Source organism: Mustela nigripes, chromosome 3, assembly GCF_022355385.1.
Source record: "Mustela nigripes isolate SB6536 chromosome 3, MUSNIG.SB6536, whole genome shotgun sequence".
In the NCBI taxonomy this organism is placed as follows: Eukaryota; Metazoa; Chordata; class Mammalia; order Carnivora; family Mustelidae; genus Mustela; species Mustela nigripes.
In genome coordinates, this window is record NC_081559.1 from 57,456,932 (window position 1) to 57,484,156 (window position 27,225).

Below are 27,225 nucleotides of genomic sequence, written 5' to 3' on the forward strand. Positions count from 1 at the left end.
AATGCAGGCCTCCATCCCAGGACGCTGGGATCATGACCTGTGCTAAAGGCAGATACCTAGCCAACTGAGCCACTCAGGTGCCCCTCAAAATCAAGTATTTAGTATCTACTAAAGAACATTCTGAGATTGTTAGGACCCTATTTTACATCCAGGGAATTTACAGTTTAGTCATTGTTGCACAAATGATAAAAATTGATAAAGAATTCTCTATTATTGGTTGGTAATATATTTTTAAGACTTTGTACTAATTTGGTAATTGTAATACAACATTTTAATATTTGCTCAAAGGTTTGTTAACGTCTGTTATTCTCCAATGCAAACTGCTATCTTCTTTCATTGCTTAATTCTCACAACCACTGCAATAATACAGCAAGACAAAAGGGTTAAAAATATAAGGGAAACTATGATTTTAAGATATCCAATAAGGATTAACCACATATTCTCTTGACTTCATAAAACTTAATCTGAGAAAAGAAGTTTCTGATCAATATAATTTCATAATTTGTACTTACTCCTTTGATTTTCATAGGGTCTCAGTTATGCTACTTCCTTTGTGGTTTTAAACTCTACATACAAATTCAAAACTGTTTATTTAAAAGCAATGAAACCTTAACATTTTTTAAGTTAATAGGTATTTTTATAGAATAATATAGCATTCATTTTGTCATTTATGCTTTTTTGTTGTTGTCATCAAGGACTGAATTCTAAATTACAATTTTTATCGTAACCGAAGAACCAAGAAACCATACATTGAACTATTAACTGAAATTTCTTTAATTAAGATGATTTTTTAAATTTTACAGTGTTTTAAGGGTTTTTAATTAGTGATGTTTATAATGACTATTAATACACTGTTGGAACCAGTTTTTAGTTCACAGATAATGTGCTCAATACCTGGGAATGGCAGTAGGGCAACTCATATCTATATGTAATTAATTATTAATGGACAGTAAATGTATGTACATACATATCTGTCAGTAAATATCAGGCTAACTGGTTTTTATGTCAGCAGACTGAGAACTATGAGCAGAGAATACGTGAGCAACAGGAACAGCTGTCACTTCAACAAACTATTATTGACAAGCTAAAATCACAGTTATTTCTTGTGAATTCCAGTCAAGGTATGTTCATATTAATTTTTTATGTATTTTTTGAACCTCTTGAAAAGAAAAGTGGAAATCAAGTTTTTCTTTTTTATTTCTCCATTGTTTCTCAGTAATTCTGATATTTTAATAACTTTGGTGCAGTTACATATTTTTATTTAATAAATGGATACTTGCAGGTTATGGGGAAATGAACATTCACCTATAATATATTATAGAACTTTAAGTTGATGAAACCTCCTAGAAGACCAGTAAATAGGAAAACTTTCTTAGATATCTGTACCCTTTTTTTTTTTAAGTTTTTTTGTTTTTTTAATTTATTTATTTGACAGAGAGAGAGAGCACAGGAACACAAGCAGGGGGAGTGGGAGAGGGAGAAGCAGGCTTCCCATGGAGCAGAGAGCCCAACGTGGGGCTTGATCTCAGACCCTGGGATCATGACCTGAGCCAAAGGCAGACACTTAATGACTAAGCTACCCAGAAGCCCTGATTGTGCCTTTTAAATGAAAAATTCAAGTCCTAAAAATATGTCATAGAAAATACTTGTTCAAGAACTCAAAGACATGTATATAAGGATGCTTATAACAATAAAATTTCTAATAATGGAAAAGTATAAATAAAGAAGTGGTCAACAATTAAATTAGTCACATAACGAACAGCTATGTAGCCATGAAAAAGTGATGATAATAGATGTTAACTTACTAACATAAGGCATATTCATAATATATAGAAGAATGAACAAAGCAGGATAAAAAATATATATAATTTTATGTGTGTAAAAAATTCTTATTTGAATTTATATGTATAGAAAAAGGAAAACTGGGATAAAATACAGACCAAAATGTTAATAGGAATAATTCACAGGTCATAAAAGTGGTGGGCAGCTTTTATTTATTTATTTTTGCCATGTCTGCCCATTCTAATTTTCCTAGAGTAAGTATGGGGTAGTTATGCAAATAATTATCTTAAACAAGGGATACATACCTGGAAATATGGCTTATTAAAAGTTTAATTGCTATTGTTGATACTAAGTTGCAAAGACTTAGAAAGATTTAGAAAACTAAATTCTCGGTATTTTTTAACACCGCTTATTTTGGGAGTGGGAGTTCTGTGTATTTAGTGGGAATGAAAAAAATCTAAATGGGAATATTTAAATTGTCAAAGTAATTTTCTAAAGATTTTTGAAGCTCATAGTTTAAAATCTCTTTAAAATTAGGGTTTTTGGTTTGTTTTTATTTTTCCAGGTGCTACCAAAGACAGGGGTTCTCTACTTATATCCAAGAGGTTTTTGTCTTGCAGATAACAGTTTTGGCAATGTTCCCCTGCTTGAAGACAGTGAAGCAAGGAAGAATAATTTGACTCTTGAGCAGCCACATGATAAAGTAAAATCAGGAATACCAAGAGAAAAAGAATTAAAGGTAGACTGCATTGCTGGTTTATTCCCTAAAGGAAATAAGAAATGAGAAATCAGGTTCCACAGATTTCCTGAATTATTCAGTCAGTATTCTGTCAAATTTGGGTGGGCAGAAACAGGGGAGAAGGTGGACAAGATCTTTCCAATCCTAACATTACTTCTGCAAAAAGCAACATTCAGATGCCAATACATAATGCATCTTGTTTTATTTTCCTGAGGTAGATCCACAATTAGAATTTATTTTTATTTATTTATTTTTTAAGATTTTATTTATTTGACAGAGAGATCACAAGCAGGCAGAAAGGCAGACAGAGAGAGAGAGGGAAGCAGACTCCCTGCTGAGCAGAGAGCCCGATGCAGGGCTCGATCCCAGGACCCGGAGATCATGACCTAAGCCGAAGGCAGCAGCTTAACCCACTGAGCCACCCAGGCACCCCCACAATCGGAATTTAAACAGAAATTCTGTTTATACACAAACAAATGACTTACAATGTTTCTAAATAGAAGCACTATTTCCAAGTAAAATAAAGGCTTAGGTTTGTTTCATGTTTCCTGGTATTTTCTTTTCTGTATCATAGGCATTTAACTAAAGGTAGATAGTAAGGCATAGATGATTCTGAGTTAGAAACAACACTCTGGTTTTTTTCTTCAATTGCTTATGCTTAATTTTTTTAAAAATATCCACCTAACCAGTTTAAGCAAAAAGAAACAGTATAAAAGGAACATTCTATATCTGCAAGGAGATATATAGAAGATGTTCAAGCTACATTACTTAGAAACACAGCTTAAACATCCATCAGTAGCAGAATAACACCTTTATGAGAAACACTTTAGAAAAATTAAAATTAACTAAATATATATTAGTATGCCTAGATTTCAGAAACAGTGCTGAATAAAAAGTAGAAATTATAAAATGATAAAATGGGAATAATTTATGTAAATTTTTTGAAATACAAAATGACATTATTTATAAAAACTTAAGTATGTAGTCGAAGTGTAGAAACATGGAAAGGAAAGTTACACCACTTTTTTAGAAAAATGATCACCTCTACAATTGGAGAAAGAAGAGTGTGATTCTGGAAGGGAATAAAGTGGGCTTCAGTTTTATCTACAACTTTTTTTTCTTTTCTTTTCTTTTTTTTTTTGAGAAAAGAGCTGAAGCAAAATGTTAACACTTGTTAAATCAAGGTAGTAGACATACAGATGCATTTTTCTCCCTCTTTTTATGAATCATTGAAATGTTATGTTTAAAAAGGAATTTTTTTAATGAGTTAGGTTTTAGTAGCATGAAACCACTTTTGAATAAAATAAGATCTCCCAGTAAATGAGGATTCTTAACATCTGCAAGACCAAGTAAGTCAAGAATGCTCTGTTTATTTCATTTCTTCTAGGTAAGGTAGAAGATTTTAGTTTTGCGTGCCAAGATTATTCAATTACCAGGCCCATAACTAAGACTATCTTAACTTGTTTTCATTTAACATCAAATATATCTAGATACATTTCTCTGTATAAAAATTTTAGAATGGGAAGTTCTCTAAAGTATCTCCTGTTTCTATTTTTTTTTTTTAATCATTCTTGTTTTTTTATTTGGATCATTCATCTCTCCCCCTCCCCTTTGCAGTTTCCATTTATCTGAAAATGCTGATAAACACAAGAAACCCTGGCACTGGAATATGTTTAGGTTTATTTTGCAAAAATAAGATTCAGAAACAGTGACTTCTGACTTCTGAAATGCAATTTTATGATTGGGTCTATTATAGTATATTACAAAATAATTGAACTACTGTACAATGGCAACTTACAAATTTAGTGCTTAAGTAAACTATCATTCTACTTCCCTGTTTCAGGGACTTCTAAATATTATTTACCATTTACCATTAATCTTCATTCAAAATTCCTATATTCCAATTATAATATTTCTTTGAAGATTATTATCTAGCATCTCTAGTTCAAAGTATAGAGAAGGTATTTTTGAAAAGATTAGTCTTGCTTAGAACAAATGGGATGATGTAAAAGGCTCTTAGATATGTTAATAATTTCATTTATTTTCTATTTGGTTAATTTGTCATTGCTTATGAAAGCTTTAGAGTTTATTTTTCAGTCAGTAAGCATTGACTTCAACAGAATTCTTTTTTAAAATACATTTGCTTTATTTTTATAAGATATCTTTTGTTTGTAAAATATATTTCTAGACACCTGAGTTAACGTTAAATATAAGTAACAGAAATTATGTCAGACATGACTTATTTCTAAAGAAATAATGTTGCATCAATTGTAACTTTAATTTGTAGACAGACAATAGAGGGAAAAAAAGTTCCAAGTAAGAAATAAATCTAAGTTCAGTGAGTTCTCCTAATGATCTTTACTAGTGAGAGAAACATTTATCTGACAGCCACATATTTAATACTTTGAATAACTCATCAACTCAGTCTTCTTATACTGTAACCATTTAATAAAAATAAAAATTAACTGTCTTGTGTTTCAGCTTTCTTAATCTTTATATATCTGGAGCCAAACTGCTCATGAGCACTAAATATATAACAAATTAAAAAGAAGAGTAAATATATTCTAAAAGAATGAATAAATTGGATTTATTGAATATTTGAGAGCTGGCTGTATATTGTAAAGTTATGCTTCATTTAGAAAAATACTGCCTAATTAGGTAATTGAAATTAAAATCTTTTCAACTGGGGCGCCTGGGTGGCTCAGTGGGTTAAGCCGCTGCCTTCGACTCAGGTCATGATCTCAGAGTCCTGGGATCGAGTCCCGCATCGGGCTCTCTGCTCAGCAGGGAGCCTGCTTCCCTCTCTCTCTCTGCCTGCCTCTCCATCTACTTGTGATTTCTCTCTGTCAAATAAATAAATAAAATCTTTAAAAAAAAAAAAAAAAAAAAAAAATCTTTTCAACTGGCATATATATTGATCTATACATACTGAGTTATAATTAATTTTAGTTAATACAAGGGAAATCCGTTCCTAAAGAACTTCAATTTGGGATACATCAGGGTTTTTCCAAAATGAGGAAATATATTGGTTATCAGTTGTGATTTTATAAAAGTATTTCTCTCCATATAAAGACTGCAAGACTGGGATGCCTGGGTGGCTCAGTCAGTTAAGTGGCTGCCTTCGGCCCAGGTCATGATCCCAGCGTGCTGGGATCGAGCCCCACATCAGGCTCCTTGCTTGGCAGGGAGCCTAATTCTCCCTCTACCACTGCCTGCCATTCTGCCTACCTGTGCTCTCTCTCTCTCTTTCTCATAATTAAACAAAATATTAAAAAAAAACAAAACTGCAAGACATGATGCAGAAATGGCTAAGATAAAGGTATAGTTCATTTTTTTTCTATTTTCAGTATACTTTTATAGTATTGGTCTTCTTAGAAACTGAATGATTTCCAGAAATCACATTCCCAATCAGTTGGCGTAGCCTCTGTAATGAATTACTAAGTTAATAGATAGGCTTTGAACCAATAACACAAAGTTACTAATCACCCACAGTCATTTCCTTCAGTTTTGTGAGTGGTTTGAGGATTTGTTTTCTTTAAACTATATATTTTGTTCAGGATTTGGTTAGGATATTTCACAGGGGAAAGACCCTGTGACATTATGGTGAATACCAATTTTGAGTGCCTTGGCAAATGAGACAAAGAATGGAGGAAACGGGTATATTGAGGAGAAAGAAGCTCTTTTAGAAAATTTTATTTGGGAAACATGAAATTTATAGTTTAACCTCTGTTCATGGTGTTCCTACACAGAGCATGCAAGGATCCTTTGACTTCTCAAAGGACATAAAGAAGTCAAGGGGTGCCTGGGTGGTTCAGTCAGTTAGGCGTCGGGCTCTTGATTTTGGCTCAGGTCATGATCTCAGGTTTGTGAGATTAAGCTCTGCATAGTGCTCCATCCTCAGCGGGGAGTCTGCTTGAAATCATCTCTCCACCCCACCAGTGCCCAGCCATGCACATACACATGGGTGCTCTTTCTAAAAATAAATCTTTAAAAAAAGAAAAAAAAGTCAAGACAGCAGAGCCTGTATAATTGAATGACCCTTAGTACTCTGTTTATATGTTCAGAGCGTTAGGAGAACATTTAACGAAAACCTGAGTTTCACTTCTTCTTTTTTTTTTTTTTTTTTTTTTTTGGCGGGGTTGGGGGAGGGGAGCAGGGGGCGAGAGAGAACCCCAAGCAGGCTCCATGCCCAGTGCAGAGCCTGACACTGGGCTCAGTCCTACATCCTGAGATCACAACCCTAAGCAGCACCAGGAGTTGAACACTTATCCAACTGAGCCACCCAGGTTCCCCTGAGTTGCACTTCTTGTACGCCACCAAAGTTTGCACGGTCTTTATTGATGAGACATTATTTTGGTGAAGGGTCATTGCATCATCCATCATACAATAAAGGACCCCAAATTTTACCCCCAAACTTAACCAGCTTAAAACAACAAATATTATTATCTCAACGGCCTGTGGGTCAGAAATTTGAGAGTCACTTAGCTAGATGGTTCTAGTTCAAGATCTCATGTGATTAAAGTCAGGACATGGGCAAAGGGTTCAGTCATCTAAAGGGTTGGTGTCGTTGAAGGACCCACTTCCAAGATGGCTCACTGACATGACTGTTGGCAGGAGACTTCTCCCTGTGGATCTTTCCTCACAACCTGGCCAATAACTTCTTCAAAGTAAAAAAGTAAGAGATCCAAGAGTGCAAGAAGGAAACCTCAGTGCTTTCTATGATTTAGTCTCTAATAATCACCTACCTTTCCTTCACTTTATTCTGCTCAGTAGAAATAAGCTAAGAGATGCTCCAGAGGCAAGGAAATAAGCTCCTCTTCTTGAAAGGAAGAGTACCAGAGATTTTGTAGATGTATTTTAAAAGTATCATGGGATTGTAGACTGTGGTATACAGAAGAGGGTACCAAAGAGCACGGGTGTGGGGTGTAATATTTAATTCATATGATAAAAACTAGTGAAAAAAAGTAGAGGACCTTGGCAGAATTTAATAGTAAATTCAACTTCCTGAATCCTATCACTGTTAATCTCAGAAGAAAAAAAATACCATAGCTTCTCCTCTTAAGAACAATTTCAAAAATTCTAAACATGAATGTAGACTTTCCAGAGAATAGCTGAGCGGTGTTTTAAAGAACCAAGAAACTGTTGCCTGTTGTTACTCTTTTCTCGTAGCCAATTTTAAAAATTGAAAATATGGGGGCACCTGCGTGGCTCAGTGTGTTAAAGCCTCTGCCTTCAGCTCAGGTCATGATCCCAGGGTCCTTGGATCGAGCCCTGCGTTGGGCTCTGCTCTGCAGGGAGCCTGCTTTCCCCCCTCTCTCTGCCTGCCTCTCTGCCTACTTGTGATCTCTGTCTGTCAAATAAATAAGTAAAATATTTTTAAAATTTTTTGAGAATATGTAGGAAATCAAATAACACAAAAATATACATACTTATTCTTCACAAAACTACTCTGTTATTTGTAGAACACTATTGTCAAACATAGTATCATGTCATGAGAGCAGTTATTTAAATAACAAATTGTCTGTCTTAATGTAAATATGAATTGGTATTGTTTAATTTACTTTTTTTAAAAGCCAGGATTGTAATACACTGGGTCACTTTTAAGATCTTGGAAATAAGAGATTTCTGTAATTCTGCTTCTGGAAAGCACTTAAGTTGTCAAACTAAATACTGTTCTAGCTGCGCAGGGTTTAACAAATATTGTGTGCTCTCATCTTTCGATCCTATTTTTTATTTTTGTGGAACTTACACAAAAGTCTGGATTAGAGTATTTGGATGCAAGAAAATATGTAGAGAGCAATAATATAGAATACATAGAAGAATTCAGTAATAGTGGTAAATTCTCTTCACTCATTCATTTACTGCACTGCATGTGTACCTGACATTGCAAGCCACTGGAAGAACAAAGATACTGTCTCTGCCATCTGGCTTAAAGTCTTGATTTAGTTAAAAAAAAAAAAAATGGCATTACTGATTGTTGTAAAGTCATTTCAGAGTTGAGGATCCAGGATACAAAGTATAGTGTGAGTTTATTTGAACTTCTAACTATTTTAAATAGAGCTCATGTGTTTATGTGTCCAAAGAGCTGATTTTTGCTTTACTTTTGATTTTCTGCATATATATCTAGTTTATTCTTTATACATGTCTTTTTTCATCTGACTTACATGCTTGAAACCAAAGTATAAAAATACAGAGAATGCAGTTGTTACTGAAAGATGCCAGTTAGTTGGCACATTTCTAATGTTACCTGTCATTATGATTAGGTCAGTGGATATGGTAGCTTTGAGGAGCCCAAAGATTTTGTGGGTCTAGAAGAGTGAAACAGTGATGGAGCTGTGGAGCTGCCATCAGTGCTAACAGTAAGGAAATCACATGCACTGTACCTGGCAATTCTAGTATATACAGAGGCTCTGTCATGTTTGAAGAAAGATGATGTCTAAAAATTCACTTGTCAGTCATTTAGGCAAGAAGTGTTTGAACTCCTCCTATTTGCCTAGTCTTGCTAGTCACAGACAGAAATGCCAAAAAAAGAGTAAGACAAGATCCACCTCCTTTAAGGAACTGTATAACCTAGTTGGCGAAACAAGGATTTAGAGACGTTAAGCAATAGCAAACATTATAAGACAATGAGAAGTCTTAATTATATGATAAAATGAAACATTATAATTTTATGGTACAGATAAAACATGTAGGACCTTAATTTAAAAATAAAAATTCCTGGTGAGCTGAAGATAGGCTTGCAGGGACTCAACATTTAGTTCAAGTAGAGAAAGGAAAACATATTCTTAAATGCGTATTTTTGGTAATCTATGGAGATATGTAGATTTTCTGCAAGATTTTAATGGAAAAAAAATTTCTAGGCAAGAATCAAAATTATTACAGGCCACTTTGAAGAACATTATGTAAACTGAAAGCTGGGGTGCCGGGCTGATTCAGTCAGTAGAGCATGTGATCCTTGATTTGGGGGTCATGAGTTCAAGCCCCATTTGGGTGCCAAATTACATACATAGATACATACGTATATACATATATACATAAATTAACTAAGTTAGCTAAAACTGGGATTTTGAAAGAGCATTTCATTTACTATAACCTTTTTAAAATGACATAATCATGACTACAGAAGACAAAATGCTTCCCACCATTTTGTTACTTTATTCTATCGATGGTACTTCAGTGAGAGACATTTGCTGTATTACTCTAGTTGTGTGTATGACAGTTTCAGCAGACAGGTTATGAACTTTAACCCTGCTTTACTCTCTGGGCTTCTGTAACTTATAAAATCCTAGCTTCACAAGTCTACATCTTGGATAGTATCCCCATCCTTGAACTGTTCATTTGTTATATATACCGGATTTCAGATGCAGTGCCCACTTAGGATCTCTCTGAGTTTAGGCCACCTATAGTTTCTCTTTTCTATTGCAAGTCACTTAAACTATATTTGTCAAGTGGCCATATATTGTCCAAGTACCTGGTTTTATATGCATTATAAAAGCTTTATAATAGACCATTGTGATTATGAATACCTTGATAGATGTTAATGTCAGTACATACAGCAATTTTTGTGAAAATGCAGCTGATAAAGCCTCCCATCTATAATTTTTAAATACCGCTCTAACAACAAAACCATAACATGAAACCAGTTAGGTTTTGCAAGAAGAGCTCTTAAAATGGAACTCACAGCCTTTCCCCACTACCTTTAGCAGGTTAATATCTGCAGCCATTAATAATTTGGTTGGGTTGTTTGATTTCTTTTTTTTTTTAGCTAAAAGGTATATAGAAACCTTTTCAGATTTTTCTTCTTCATATAGATACTGTTCTGTTGAAATACCTTATTTTGGGGCATAAGCATCTGACTGTTGATCTCAGCTCAGGTCTTGATCTCAGGGTCACCCTGAGTTCACCCACCATGTTGGGTCCCACCCTGCGTGTGGAGCCTACTTAAAAACAACAACACCTGCTTTACCTTACATATATTTGTTGCTCAGGCAGACACTGCTGTATTTAGAAATTTCTATTTTAGTCCATTAAAAACTGCAAGACCAGTCTGTATCATGTACTGAACTGATTTAAAAAATAGATTGTCATATGTTTTTCATCATTTGACTAAAAGTTAGAAATCAGACCATTAGTCAAGATATGTAGTAACTATCAAATGATTTCTGTGGCGAAGTCAAATTTGGCTTACATCACCTGAACAGAGTACCTTTTCTAAGAGAGGAACTTGAAATAAATTCATTTATGTTATATTACTCACCTTGGTTAAAAAAGAGTTCCTGTATTCTTTTGATGATCAGTTCTCTCTTTTCATCATCTTTTATTAGATAGAAGTAGTGATTATACCATCTATACAATGGCACATGGCAGCTTAAGGTGGGGCTTACGTAGGATCAGAGAAAATGTGTGTGAGCACCCTACTCTGCCTTCTCGGTGAGAGCTAATGTCCTAGTCCCCCTAGTTTTGTTACTAGAGACTGGATTGAATGTACCTTCTTTTAATGTGTAATACTTCTGTATGACTTTTCTTTGGAGACTGGTCTTTGTTTGCAGACCCTCTGGTAGAATAATAATTGGAAGGAAGAAAAACTATCCTCAGCCAGTTCATTCATTAAAGTTCAGAGTTTTTTCTCAAGTATAATAAATATATCAGAGACTTAAGAAGCAAAAAAAAATATGTTGATATCTGAAGCATTTTAATATTTACTTTGAAATTTCTGTGGCAGAAATTTTTATTGTTTCCAAATCTGAATTTTTTTTTAAGATTTATTCATTTATTATTTTAGAGAGCGTGCATAGCAGGGAGGGGCAGAGGGAGAGGGCAAGAGAGAATCTCAAGCAGACTCCCCCTGAATGTGGAGCCTGATCCCATAACCCTGAAATCATGACCCAAGCCAAAATCAAGAGTTGGATGCTTAATTGAGTGGGCCACCCAGGTACCCCTCCAAATCTGAATTGTTAATCCAGCCTAGCCCTTTCCTGTTCTGGGCCTCTTTTTTAATTCAATATGTCATTTTAGGATTTTTGTTTTTATAATAATGGAAGTAATTTTTGAGGAAAGGAAAAAGATGAGAAATGGCTTATCACTTTTTAAATTTTCTTACCAGGCTTTTCAGCAAATTTGATTATTTCTAGTGATGGCTTTTCTCTGCTTCCTTCCCCCTTCCCCCTTTTAAGCCCTTTCCTCACATTTCCCATTTTTCTTTTTTCTGCTCTTCTCTAGACACCACAAAACAGAGTTCATATACTCTGCTCAGCCATGATTTTTCTTGACCCAATCATGAAATTCTGTTCTGTCAGCCTTAGTAGGTTAGTACTAGCCTCCCCATACAATCTAGTTTTCTCTTACATTATAATGTGTCATCCTAAAAATCTCAAAATTTGTTTTGAAAACATTTGTTTTTCAGCATTATGAAATGCCTTTACATTTGATCTGTTATCTGTTGTTTTGTTTTTTGGTTGAATTATGTGGAATCTAGTTTCATACAGATACATAATTGGGAAAGGGAAGAATATTTTAATAACCTTTTTAGAAATTGCAGCTATTCTCTTTTGATACCATGCCAAAATTCAGTAAGTAGTAGTCTGTTAATTGTTAATTGCAATATAAAAGCTGAAACCAGTGAACTTTTCTACTGCTTTAAAAGCCAGTGGTCTGTTTGTACTTTAGATCTTTAACCTATGTGATTTTGTAGCATCATGAATTGGTTATTTGGAGAATATTGGAGCTATGCAGATCTTACAAATATTGACTATGATATAATGCTTAAAAATCATATTTAATATCATACTGATATCATCATAAAAGTATTTTAAGGATTGGGCCATTGTCAAGCTTACTGTAACAGGTATACATTCCCCAAGCTTTTAATTTTCACTTGGAAACTTAAATTTTTTTCATGGACAACAAATCTTGTCAGTTGTTATTTTGAAAGTGAGAAGCTAACTTCATTTGCTTTTGAGAATGTCTGAATAACCATAGCTTACATGTCAGTCATTTTTTTCAAGTGAAAATGGCATTCCATTAAAAAAGTGACTAGTTCAGCTTGCAACTCAAACAGTTGAACCAGTGCTAGTCCCCAAGACAACCTTTGTACTTTGGTATGAACAGAATTTGTCTGTATTTCCTGTTTTATCTCACACAGTATTTAAAAGCTAATAACTCGGGATCAAAATTTAGTAAAATTAATAATTTTTACTGTCGAATCAAGAAGAAAGCTTAGGACCCCCCCCCCCAGGGATCCTTTTTTTTACTGAATGTGTGGCATTGAAGAGTACAGTGACTCCAGTTTAGTTCCATGGCCTCAATCATACTCAGGTGCCTGCAGTTTCACTCACTGGCACTTTCACTCACTGTTGTTTGTGCGTCATTAGTATAAAGGCCAACAAAGTAAAAAAGGCAAATAACATCTAATAGTGTTGTAATAAGAGTTGACTCCATGGATTTCAGGGTCAGGGATTTGATCTTCCCCTACTTACTAGCTAATAAGTTAGCCGGTTACTGCTTCAGGGGTGCTCTAAGAAACGAGACTCCTGAATCAGAGAAAAAGATCTTTATTATACACAGCACAGCAAGCAAGAGCTTTATTATTTGCTTTGGTCCCTCCTGGGGATGGGGAAGGGTAATGCAGTGAGACCAAGATGGATGCCTGCATACGCATGAGTTGCATCAAAGGTGAGAAACCCTAAGCTTGGGAGATTTATCATTTTATAGCAAACAGTCAGCAGCCTGTTCCTTGTCCAAGGGAAACATTATCTTTCAGGTTTACCCCCTACAAACACAATCCCGAGAACTATCCCACGTAAATAACAGTCAGAGCCTTGTATTCCTGGCATATGCAGCAAAAATGTGCAGGGACACTCAGGTTCTATGTAGATTTCTCTCCCAAAAGTAGATCCCCTGAAAAGATCTCAGGACCCTGAAAAGATCTCTGGGATACTAAGCCATATTTTGGGAACCAGCTTTTACGAGATTATGATTTTCTGTTAGAAAAATACAGCTTTTTCTCAGTAAGTTACTTCTCCTTTTTTTTTTTTTAAGAAGATTTTATTTATTCATTTGACAGACAGAGATCACAAGTAGGCAGAGAAGCCGGCAGAGAGAGAGGAGGAAGCAGGCTCCCTGCTGAGCAGAGAGCCTGATCCAGGACCCTGGGATCATGACCTGAGCCGAAGGCAGAGGCTTTAACCCACTGAGCCACCCAGGCACCCCAGTTACTTTTCCTTCTATTGAAATAATGTCATGCTGTAAGAATACCTCTCCTGAGGAATCCTTATTTATGCAAAGAAGTTGTATTGCTTGTTCCTCAGTCCTTTTCACATTTATTAAATAATTGTTCTACATCTTTATCCTTTATGTTGTTGTTACATAAATTAACCCATTTATTATGGGCTAGCACTGTTTCAAATGGTGGAGCTCCTACTGGTCTTTCAACTATTTCAGTCTGCAGACTTTACGGTGTTAGCAGAAGTGGTGCTGTAGGTCCAGGCACCACCATTTTCCCACAGGAACCACAAGGCCAGATCCCCAAAGCTCATCTTTTCACATTGGTTTTGCCGCAGAAGGAGCTAGTATACTTGGCATGCTTGTTTTTTTCAATCTTCACCATTTTCCCAAGGTGGGGCACCAGAACAGGTCCTGTATTTACCAGTGATTCCAACCCTCTTGGTGTGTTCAGCCATGTCGCCACAAACTAGATCTGAGCCTAGAGACCTATATCCTTAGACTTGAAATCATAGTACTTATATATTGCTCCTGGTTATTTCTCTATACCTATTGTATTAAGTCTAGAACAAACTGAATTCCTATTCTAATCTGTTAAAGATAGTGTGGTGCCTGATACATTTCCTGGGGTATCCACAGAGCTCCAGACCTATAAAATGCTACATACTGTGTATTCTTTCTGACAGTTTTTAAAGGCATAAGAATATTATGGGATCTGAAATCAACAGTAAAACAACCATTTAGCTTCATTTAACCACAGAATTTCCAGCTAGCATTTTTCTCAATATTGTATTTCAACAAGCTCTTAATGGGCTTGTAGTCTCCTTAAAGATATTTTACAGAATTTGGTCGGGGAGAGGCATGGAATGCTCACCTAATTTTTCATTTTGTACCTAATATGTTATACTTAGGCAGTCCTGCCGTGTTATAAACCTAAGTTTTTTTACTGAAAGATTTTTTTCTATCCAAGATGGATATCTTTTGTTTTCTCTCTCCCATTTTGTTTACCTGTAGTGGTGTTGTGATTTTTGTATTGCAACTTAATTTTCATCTTAGTAATTCCCTATCAGATGGGTTTATGCACATTATTTCTACCCCTAATTGTCTGTACTATTTAACATTAGGAACAGTATGCCTCCCTCTACATTGCATCCACATAATGTTGCAGGGGCTCACTCACTTGTCCTTACTCCTATAGTGTGTCATCTGGAATTTACTTCTGCTGGATGGCCAGACAGCTGCAGTAACTCTTGCTTTCCTTCTTGCTACAGCTGATGAAACATTCTCTTCTCCTCTTGTCTTGAGGACAAAGTGGTAACTTTTTTCCTAAAGCTGAATCTAAAACTCTCTCCTTCCTACTTTTTTTCTATTTCTTTTTGACATGAAGAAGATAATACATCTTGGCATTTTATTGCCCTTTGTCAGACCTACAGTTTTGTTTTGAATTTTACTATTCCAAGAAAGTGTAATCTCACTTTCTTTAAGGTTTTATCTTACCGTAAGATCTTCTGATGCTAAGAACATCCTTGTATTTAAAAAGGAAAATGAAGGTTAGAAGTATGAACCATATTTGAGGAAAAGTAATTAGGTTATGTTTTAAAATTTGGTCTACAGTAGACAACACAAGTGAAAAGGTATTGATCAAAAGAGAGGAGGGATTATAAAGAGAGAAGGAAGGGGTGCCTGGGTGGCTCAGTGGGTTAAAGCCTCTGCCTTCAGTTCAGGTCATGATCCCAGGGTCCTGGGATCTCTGCATTGGGCAGAGATCACATTGGGCTCTCTGCTCAGCAGGGAGCCTGCTTCCTCCCCTTTCTCTCTGCCTGCCTCTCTGCCTACTTGTGATCTCTGTCTTCAAATAAATAAATAAAATCTTTAAAATTTTTTTTAATTTAAAAAAATAAATAGGGAAGGGAGGCCTGCAAATATAGACTGTAGAAAATGAAAACTCAGTAAATTTGATGTGACAATGAATGGTAAGAAAAGTATATAATGAGAGAAGAACAGTGTACCCATGTCTGAACCCTAGAGAATGCCCACTTTTCTGTATGGCCTTGGTCAGGGGGCAATGCAAATATCAAAGCTTAAGAAGAAACCTAAATAGTTATACTGGTAGCCCAAAAAAAAATGTTTCAAGGAGGAGGGTATGGTCAGTAGTGTGAATACTGTCAAATCAGCAGTGAACAGAATGACAGCTTTAGGAAAAGCCAATGGATTGGTGATTAAGACTGGAAAATTATGGTGAAAGCTCAGAAAAATGAAGGAATTTTTTAAAAAAGCAAAAAATACCCTTGAGTTTGGGAGTCGGAGCTTCTGTATGAAGAATGAGTACCTAACCAGCTCTCTACAAATAGTATTAACTGTGGTAACATACACAGGAATAACTCCCCAAGGAACTGGACACTGAACTTTGCATATTTTAGAAAGGAGTCAAATGTGGAGCAAGTAGTCACCTCAGAGTAAATTACTGATTTTCTGTAGTTCTGTCCTGAGAGTGGTCATAGTTGCAGTGGCTGAAATTGCAATAGAAAGCCCCACCATCATTCTGCCTGGAAGAAACAGGAAGGAGAATGAGCTCAGAATAAGCATGGTCACCAGAGAGAGTGAAGGAGCCCCAGAGAGGAGAGAGCCAGAGAAGAAAGGACTCAGGCCAAGTCTCTGGATGTACCCTGAGGTCATGGATGTGCAGGGGCAAATAGGAAGCAGTTTGCAGCTAAGGCTTCTAAGACAGAAGTGGTATCTGAATTGTCCTTCATCAGGTTAATTGCCTGCAAAAACATTACCACTCTTGGCACCATGTAGCATAATCTTGCCACAACATATTCACAATGTTCAGAGTACAGCCCAAAGTTATTCAATACATAGAGTCCGTTCTGCCCAATTTCAACGGAACACACCAACCCTAAGTGGATCTATATAGTGAAATTGTTAGACAAGGGGTTTGAATCAGCTATGATTTAAAACCGTTACTATGCCCAGTCCTCTATTAGGATATTGTTCGGGGAGGGGAGTAGGAAGATAATTGAGGTTTTGAGAAGATGGAATTAATGATAAGATACTCTACATTGTCATGGTTAACTTCTAATAGTAAGTTTGAGAAATAAACAATGAAATTTCAGTTAAGAAACTACTACCAGATTATTTCTAACAACAAGTGAACTGGTTTGGCAGAAATCCAGTAAATCTATCTAGGTTATTTTCAAATGTAAATTTCTACTTGGACATTATTGAGCACAAAAAAAAAAAGGACATACCAAAGGTTTTTTCCCAGGCAAAATTTAAACATCAAAACTTGGCTTATCACTGCTTCTCAGTGAGAAATGTATTTGTTGTATGACAGGTTTTAGAATCTTAAAATTAGTTTGTACTGGTGCGATGTGTAAATGTTACCGTTCTGTATCCACCTCACCGTGCTAACTACTACTGAGCTGCCTTGGCAGCCAAGTCCTATACTTGAGAAGTTAAGAGCCTAGACTGATGATGTATCTGGGGTTCCACTTGCAGCTACTCCATCTACTGGACTGTAGGCAAATTATTGGACCTCTTCAGAGCCTTATTTTCTATGGCAAACTTTAAAATCAAAGTATCTAATTTACAAGATTATGTGAGTTAAGTTAAATAATAAATGCAAATTGCTTAAATAACAGCTATTTTCATAAAGATATTTTCAGTTCAACCTGGTAATGATATAACATAAAATTTGTAGTTAATATTTGAAGATGATTTTTCCAAGTCAGTTCATTTTAAATCTAGTGTTTGGAGAAGGGGTGGGACCAACTTTTATAAATTGGTCATTTAAGGTATTCATTTTTCTATTTTGCATAAAGAGCCATTCTCACAATTTGATATTTCTTCTTAAGAAAATAAATTCAGAAAGATGTGCAAAAGGAACCTAATGCACAGTTAAGTTTCAAAAGACAGACTGTAGAAAAGTATTAATCTCTCTTAGCTTCAAATTAACTTAATAGAATTGAAATTATAGTCATTGTGACAGTACTGGTAAAGGATTTTAACTTTTTTTTTTAAAGAATGTCTTATTGTAGCATTGATAAACCAGAATCCTGTGAAGAACTTGGAAGTAATTGGGGTATTTAATTTTATCCTTATATTGTTTATTTTCTTGCTGCTTCCTTCAGAACCCTGGAATGGGTCCCATTTTGCCTTGAAATTGTTCCTGCACTGGCAGTAAGTTTGCCTGGCACACTGTGTCATGCCAAACAGACAAGACTTGTAGGATTTGTGTTCCTCTTGCTTTGCTAGATTTTCAGTAATATTAATGAGGGTGAGAGAACCATGGATTTCACACATCCACGAATTCTTATAAATATAATTTTCTTATATTTTTTTATTTGCCTTTTGTCCTCAAACGTTTTTTTACTATGCCTTTATATTCCCATCAAGTCTCTTTTTTGTAATTTTTTGGTCATTCTTTCCACCTTAATCTCTTCCTTGTCTCAGCCCTTTTCTCACTTTCTCCCTGTTTTAGCCATATTCAGTGCTTGACTTTATGCTAACATCTTTGTCTCAGTATATCTAAAACTGTTAAAAAATACTCGACCTCAGTTTCTCCTTTAACATTTCATTCTTCGATTCAGTAATCTAAGTGATAAGTGAATTCTTGTTTTCAGATTGTTTTTCTACTGCTCATTTATTTCTCCTTCTTTTTTTTTTTTAAGATTTTATTTATTTATTTGACAGAGAGATCACAAGTAGGCAGAGAGGCAGGCAGAGAGAAAGGAGGAAGCAAGCTCCCTGCTGAGCAGAGAGCCTGATGCAGGGCTCAATCCCAGGACCCTGGGATCATGACCTGAGCTGAAGGCAGAGACTTAACCCAGAGCAACCCAGGCGCCCCTCTCCTTTTTCTTTTTTCTTTCTTTCTTTTTATTTTATTTCTGGAAAGAAGAGGGTGGAGGACATGCAGGAGCAGGAGGGAGGGGCAGAGAAAGAGGGAAAGGCAGACACCCTGCTGAGTAGGGAGGCTGAATGCAAGGATTGATGCCAGACCCTGGGATCATGACTTGAGCGGAAGGCAGAGCTCTCTCCCTGGCTGAGCCAGCCAGGCTTCCATTTCTCATTTTTCTGTAGAAGACTTATCAAGCACAGTTTATATTTTCTTTACTAATCCATCCTATCTTATCCTGGTTTATTTCTTGAATTACATTGTTCGAAGTAAGAGCATAGCTTTCTTTTCTATCTTAAAAGTATACTTTTAGGGGTGCCTGAGTGGCTTAATCGGTTAAGCGTCTGCCTTGGGCTGGAGTCATAATCTCGGGGTCCTGGGATGGAGTCCTGAATGGGACTCCCTGCTGAGTGGCAAGTTGGCTTCTCCTCTCGTTGCCCCTCCCCCACACTCTTGCTCTCTCTTGCCCTCTCAAATAAAATCTTTAAAAGTAAGTAAATAAAGGGTGCTTGGGTGGCTCAGTGGGTTAAGCCTCTGCCTTCGGCTCAGGTCATGATCTCAGGGTCCTGGGATCGAGTCCCACATCGGGCTCTCTGCTCGGCAGGGAGCCTGCTTCCCTCTCTCTCTCTCTCTGCCTGCCTCTCCATCTACTTGTGATTTCTCTCTGTCAAATAAATAAATAAAAATCTTAAAAAAAAAAAAAAAAGTAAGTAAATAAAATCATAATTTTACCAAGCCTCATTCAGAAACAAAATCAAGTATTGGCTACACTCAGTTTCCTCAGCCATCTAAAAATAAATATTCCTTTTGCATCAACTAAATTTTAGAGGGAATCTTTGGTATGAACACTGAAATAGAATGATAGTCATTGTTGTAGTTCAAAATGTGTCATTGCAGACTTACCGCTTTATTTAGTGTTAGCCTTTTAAAGTTTAAATTCCATATAGGAGTGATACATTGTATTAATGAATATAGTATTATCTTTAAAAGTTTCATAACAAAGTTTAATTTCCTAACCTCAGTTGCTTAAAATTTTTAAGAAAAAACATAATTTTGAACTTAAATTTTATTGCATTGCCCCCTGCTTTATGGAGGTATAATTATCAAATAGAAAATGTATATATTTTCAGTTTACAATATGATATACTTTTTAAAAATTATTTATTTGAGAGAGAGAGAGAAGGGCTGGGAGAGGCAGAGAGAAAGAGAATTTCAAGCACACTTCCTGGTGGTTCTCAATCTCATGACCCTGAGATCATGACCTCAGCCAAAATCAAGAGTCATACAATGATATATACAGTGGGGTAGTATTAACTACAATCACTGTGCTATACATGACTTCATACATCTTCAGAACTTACTCATCCTGCATGACTGAAACTTTGTACTCTTTGACCGACATCCCTCCACCATTTCCCCCACCACCACTATCACCCCGAACCCTGGCAACTACCATTCTACTCTTCTACTCTGTAATTCTATGATTTTGGCTTCTTTACAGTCCACATATAAGTGAGATCATTCAATATTTGTCTTTCTGTGCCTGCTTCATTAGGATGATGTCCTCCACATCCATGTTGTCTTAAATGACATGATTTCCTTTTTTTTTTTTAAGGTTGATATATTCATTGTGTGTGTGTGTAATTTAGGGATACTGACCCTTCGCATAGTTGAAAATCTACATATAATTTTTGACTTCCCAAAAACACAACTACTAGTAGCCTACTGTTGACCAGAAGCCTTACTGACAACATAGTCGACTAACATATTTTATATATGTATTATATACTGTATTCTTTGAGTAAAATAAGCTATAGAAAATAAAATATTAAGAAAATCATAAGGAAAATACATTTACAGAAGTATACTGGATATACTGAAAGAAATCTGCGTAGAAGTGGACCTGCACAGTTCAAACCAATGTTGTTCAAGGATCAACTGTATAATATTCCATTGTGTATGTGTGTGTAATATATATATATATACATATATATACACATAGTACATTTTCTATATGTATTCATCTGATTGTGGACACAGGTTGAATCCATATTTTGATAATTGTAAGTTTTCTTTATTTTTCAAGTTGGTTTATAAAAGGCTTTCACTTTTAGTGCTAAATATTAAAAAAAGGCAAGCATTGGTGGAAGCCTACATTTCTTTCTTTTAAGATATTGATATCTAACAGATCCTGGACTCCCAACATACACACACACACACACACACACACACACACACACACACACACAAAGTTTTCTATTATCTTTGCATGAAGAATAAATCTGGTTTGGGACTAACAAAAATATTAGCCACTTTTTCTTTTCCCTCCTTAAATATCATTGCATATTCAACTGGCCCTGGAACATATATTTTTTTATATGATACCCATCTATGAGAAACTTAAATTGATTTACACTAAAACAAAATTCTCCCAATTCACATAAGAGGCAATTTAAGGAATCATTTCACAACATCTTTCAACTGTTTTAAATGGGTTTATCTTAATGATTTAGTTGAATGACTTATCCAGTGCCATAGTGGAAGTGTAAATGAAAAGTACGACGTGTAAAGCTCTTATTTCAGTATTCATTCCACAAGTTCGGCATTTCCAAACTAGTACTTGGAACATTTCATAATGTTAAGTATTTTAAGTTTTAGTACCTCAAAATAAACTCATTTGTTGAATGATTTAACGTTTAAAGTCTCCTAAAATATAATGTTCAAAGTTCCCTTGCTTTCTTATTTGAAGTTGCAGTAGCTTCAGCTTCCTGCAGTGCAGGGTCCGCTTGGATAATAGTTGAGAATAGAAAGAAAAGTACAAGTTACCTCTTTTAATGTTTACTTACTCTCTGGGATGCTCCACGAACTGCATGGTCTTTATTAAGTAAAGTAATTTAGCATTGAAAAGCAAGTCTTGAGTTTCTGGGGATAATGTTGGAGTTGCCATTGACAACACTAATTCTACATCTTTTGAAAAATAAATGACTGTTTTCAGAAAGTTGTGTCAAATAGCTACAGTAGAAAATAGCACTGATGCATTATACCCATTCTAGATAAACCCTGCTTCCCATTGTCAGAACTGCTCACCATTTTTGTCATTTGTTGAACTAACATATTAAAATATCCCTTTTGAAATTTTTTGGGGGGATGCTGGAGACCAGAAATTTTCATTCAGACTATATCAAAAGATTTATTTGCTATAAATGACAGAAGATGCACTGTATTGCCTAGTACAATTGTAATGTTTTTCTTCAACAACAACAATAATAATAATATGCAGGGGCCTTGTTCCTAATCCCAAAAAAGTTGAAGACCTTAAATTTACGTACTTCATGGAAATTTCTCAGTAAGAGATTTTACCCCCTACCATTAAATCTTTTCCAAATAAATTCACCCACACCAGTTATCAAATTTAAATGTCAGAGGGCCACCTGGGTGGCTCAGCCTGTTAAGCGGCTGCCTTCAGCTCAAGTCATGACCCAGGGTCCTGGGATTGAGCCCTGTAAAGGGCTCCCTGCTCAGTGGGGAGTCTGCTTCTCCCTCTCCCTGCTGCTCCCCTCCAGCTCCTACCCCTACTCGTGCATGTAGTTGCACTTTCTCTCAAATAAATACATAAATAAAATCTTTTTTAAAAAATCTAAATCTCAGAGTAGTAGGTTGACACAGGTTATTTGCCAAACCATAAAAAGTCTATCATTCTTTTCCTTCGTCTTCCTTCACCTTCATCTCATCTCCACTCCCACCCCCTTTGTTTTTAAGATTCCTTTAACATCAGAAGCAATCATTCCAGGTACTGATCCCCAAATGAGTCCTTTGGAAAACGAAATAGTCTTTATGACTTTCTGTAAATATCTTAATTTAAAGGTTAAAATTATAGAGCACAGCTTGAACACCACAGGTTTGAGCTGAGTGGGTCTGCTTCTATGTGGATTCTTTTTTAACAAATACAATACTGTAAATGTATTTTCTCTTCCTCCTGATTTTTGTAATAACATTTTCTCTAGCTTTGTTACAAGAATACAGTGTATAACATACAAAATATCTGTTTCTGTTATGTGTAAGGCTTGTAGTCAATAGTAGGCTCTTGGTAATTAAGTTTTGGGGGAGTCAAAAATTACACATGGACAGACGACTGGGTGGCTCAGAGGGTTAAGCCTCTGCCTTTGGCTCAAGTCAAGATCTCAGGACCTGGGATTGGACTCTCTGCTTTGCAGGGAGCCTCCTTCCCCCTCTCTCTCTGCCTACTGCTCTGCCTACTTGTGAGACATCTCCCTCTCTCTCTCTCTCTCTGTCAAATAAATAAATAAAATCTTTTTTAAAATTACACATTGATTTTATATATGGGGGTTGACACTTCTAACTCCACATAGTTCAAAGGTCAACTGTACTTCTTTTTGGTCCTTTCTGGCTCCTAATAAAATAATTTTGTTTCATATTAGAATTTCTAATAGTAAATTTTTAAAGGAGACTAGTCATTTCATTTAATCATATTTTATTTTGATTTAACATAAAGTTGTCAAGTGTTTCTGTCCTCTTAATATTATTACCTTTTCTCTAATTTTGCTGATACAAATTTAATATAATTAAATATAATTTAATATATTTATAATATGATTTACTATATAGTATAATACAGATAATTTAATATGATATAATTTATTTAACATATAATATATAATTTATTATATAATTATATACAAATAATGTTTACATATCTTTTAATATATTTAATATATTTATATTAAATATAATTTATATATCTTATATATTTATATAATATAATTTAATATAATATCTTTTATTTTTTCAAGTATGCTCTATACCCAATATGGAGCTTGAACTCATGACCCTCAAGATCAAGAGTCACATGCTCTGCTGTGTGAGTCAGCCAGGCACCCCTTAATAAAGTATATATATAACATATATAATATAGTTTGCTTTCATACTTGTGTCGTCCTGAATGGTTGGCTGTCTTAAAATGTTGCCTTTTTTCCTAGTCCACACTAAAATCCGTTGAGTGTTTAACTGTACATAACAGTAATGAAAAACCTTGTATACTGCTTTTAAAAACAAACTAAAAATGTCTTCTACTGTGACTGCTTTGCAAGCTCAGTAAAGTGCTTTTAATCCAGAAGAAGATATGGCCTAAATGTTTTCCAGACAGAAAGTGTGCAGCAGCAAATGGTATTTATTTTACCTTAGTGTGACAACATGAAGTATATAAAATCACAAATTTTGGGGGTTGCCGAGATTTTATTTTATTAATTAAAGGAATACTGTATTTTAGAAATGTTAAGCAAACACTCTTAAGAAAAACTAGAATAGTAAAGCAGTAAACTAAAGTAAATTGGGTACGCCTGGGTGGCTGAGTGGGTTAAAGCCTCTGCCTTCAACTCAGGTCATGGTCTCAGGGTCCTGGGATCGAGCCCCGCATTGGCCTCTCTGCTCAGCAGGGAGCCTGCTTCCGCCTCTCTCTCTGCCTACTTGTGATCTCTGTCTGTCAAAAAAATAAATAAATCATTTTAAAAATAAAAAATTTAAAAAAACTGAAATAAATTGGAGAAGATAATAATTTTTTTTAAAAAATCGGAATCAAGGCTTTTTCTTAACAAATGAAACTCCTAAGAAACTGAAAGACCTTAAAGCAAAATTAAAAGGATTTGTACTCAGATGATAAGAAACAGTGAGATAAAATCATCAATTTTAATAATGGCTACAGTGACCAAATACAAATGTCACTAAATACAAATGTCCATGGTTTTAGTTTGAACTTAAATAAGACCTATAAAGTTTTAGTAGACTTATAATTTATAAAGATATCTTCAAATCTTTGAATTTGTCAGTTTGTGTCTTTAGAAGATACACAGTTTTCTAGGTATGATTAACAATTTTTTTTAAAAATCCAAACCATGCAATGGATTTATTACATGTTCTTTAATGTTGACTTTTAAGTGTCAGAATAAATGTAATACCAGAATAAGCCACAGGGTGGGAGTGAAAGGCAAGAACTTAGCTTCAGAAAGTAGCTTAAATACTTCGTTGTGCTAGCTTTAATATGCTTGTTAAATACTAAGGTGCTGTAGATTGGTTTTCTTTCTTCCTCTATATATAGCTGCATTCCTCAGCAAAGAATATATAACAAAATACAAAAACATTGATTTAAACATCTAGGCCAATAATGGGAAAGAAGTAATTGCACATACTACAGTTTTTTTCCCTAGTTGCTGGTCATGCCAGGTGCTTGATAATCAAAGTAACAATTTTAATCAGTACTTGAATTTGAAAGTTCTTGAATTGTCAGTACTGGAAATAGTAATTACAGAAGTTACCAGAAATACTTCTTGTCTCCATCCTATTTTTCTACCTTAATTTTCCTTTTTCCTGATTGTTCTCATTTAAAGAAAAAAAAAATTATATATATCTATAAGCTACCTAAATATACTTTTCCATGAGGAAGGTGAATTTTCCATTGTATTTTCTGTTAACCCATTCTCATTTGAGTTTAGAAGCAATTTAAAGTGGTGATTATTTTGTATCTTTAAGGTAAGAAGACAAGAGGTTTCTTCTCCTAGAAAAGAAACTTCACCAAGGAGTCTTGGCATTCCTTTATTCCATGAAAGGTAGTTCTATATCTTTTTTTTTGCCAACTCTAAATATCATGAATTTTGAAATATATTTTTATTTACATATTTTTAAACTTTGAAATTGTAACAAAATAACAGCCCTTTAGAACTAGAAGAGACCAACCCAAGGCTCCTCCAGGTTAAAATGACATATATAAGTCATACAGTGAATAGCAGAGATGGATTTAAAAACTAAATTAAAGCTCTAATATTTAATAAAGTATTATGTCACATTATTTTATATGGACAGATTTTAATGTAAAATGAGGAACATTTAATTTTCTTCTATTTAAAATGCTTACTGAGAACAAAAATCAATACATTGAAATTTCTAATGTGAGAATGAGATAACCAGCAAAAGTGTGATTTATGAACAAGTAGATATGCTAGTCTGTGCTACATGTATGTATCAGAACTTCAGAACTGGTTTTTTTTTTTTTTTTTTGTATTAGAACTTTTAATTTGTTGCTTACTTTGTGCCTTTGTTCCTAGTTCTCCAAACATTAAAGTAATTCTTTAGGACATTTTCTAGGATTTTAAAATAATTTTTTTTAACTTTAACCTTTCAGTAATTATTTTGTGGTATATAAAATGGTGCTAATAATGATTAAATAAATATCATTTAATAATGATTAAAAAATATTTGAAGATAAAGCTTTATATTTTAAAATATTTATTTTTAGGGCTAATATAGAGAAGACTTTCCAGGATCTAAAAGAAGAATTTCATAGATTATGCATGCTAGCAAAAGCACAAAAAGACCACTTAAGCAAACTTAATGTACCAGCAACTGCAACTGGTAAGGTTTGATTTAACACACAGTAATATTAATTTGATTGATTTAAATTTATTTCTTTTTGATTATGAAAATATTTCTAAATGCTTATTAAGTGCTAAGGATCTGCAATTTGCACCTCCCACCACTTATAATGGGAAAGTGCTGTCTAAGTTCTGTACTGTATTACATTATCTAAAAATTGGCTTTTTTTCTTTATTGTGTGTGGGACTTTATAGAATGAATTGAGTGATGTAATAACTAATCATCTGAATGAGAAGTCCCACCTTGGAAGAAGTACAAAACAAATATAGAAAGTCTTTCTCAAGGTTTTCAGTTGCTATTTGGGGGTTTAATTAAACATTAATTTATAGGTTAGTAAGCAACCGTGAACTACCATATATAAGCTAAGTAAAATTATAACATCAGGTTTGTTTTTAACTTCTGCTTGAAAGTTGATTGAACACTGGATTTTTTTAATTCGGTTTCAGAAATAAACATTTCACATTTCGTGAGGCCAGTTCTGTTGGAGATATGAAGTACAAATTTAGTATAAAATATAACTTAAAAGGAACATCTGTCTTACACATGTGTTACAGTGTGTGTTTTAAAACCTTTACCCTTTCCTAAAACCCCAGCCTGGTGTTTTCTTCAGTCGTTCATATGAATAGCAAAATGTCAGGGATTGAATCTGGCTACCAAGCACTTCTGTAAACAAAAGGAAGGTAAACTGATCATTTAAAATGATAAATTCTCCTTTACCTTTGTGATTTGAGATATTCTGCGTACCGTTCCCAGGAGATGTGATTTACAGTTTTCACTCTGAAAGATGTTGCAGCAGTGCTGTTACCCCTTTAATTAAAGATCACTTTCCATTTCTAACAGCTCTTATATCTGGTCTATTTAAAAATCATTTTATAGTGTAAATTTACTTTTTGCATACTACTACCACTTTATTTTCAGAAAAGGTACACAGTGTGGTAGAGAAGCAAAACAGTCTGTGTAGACTGACATCATTTATTTCTTCCCCTTTCCCTTCTACCTCCCCTAAAAGAACTCTAATTCTTTCACCTGAATCTTTGTCGTTTTCATGAAAAATTGATCTTTTGTGTAGACTCAAGGTAAGAAGAATTATTTTTATTTAAAATGTACTAGCTTGGGCGCCTGGGTGGCTCAGTGGGTTAAGCCG

At 34.8% G+C, this 27,225-nt stretch overlaps 1 protein-coding gene across 8 annotated transcripts in view; it reads left to right on the forward strand.

The window, feature by feature from the left end:
• Positions 1-27,225, forward strand: part of TANK (TRAF family member associated NFKB activator) — an 88,783-nt gene that overhangs the window by 52,477 nt on the left and 9,081 nt on the right. For 7 of the 8 annotated variants that reach the window (XM_059394071.1, XM_059394065.1, XM_059394070.1 and 4 more), the window contains 4 exons: positions 1,010-1,121; positions 2,403-2,521; positions 25,182-25,258; positions 25,945-26,060. In XM_059394071.1, the coding sequence (XP_059250054.1) occupies positions 1,010-1,121; positions 2,403-2,521; positions 25,182-25,258; positions 25,945-26,060 (424 nt within the window). The remainder of the gene's footprint in view (positions 1-1,009; positions 1,122-2,402; positions 2,522-25,181; positions 25,259-25,944; positions 26,061-27,225) is intronic. The other variant, XM_059394066.1, reaches the window with a different exon arrangement.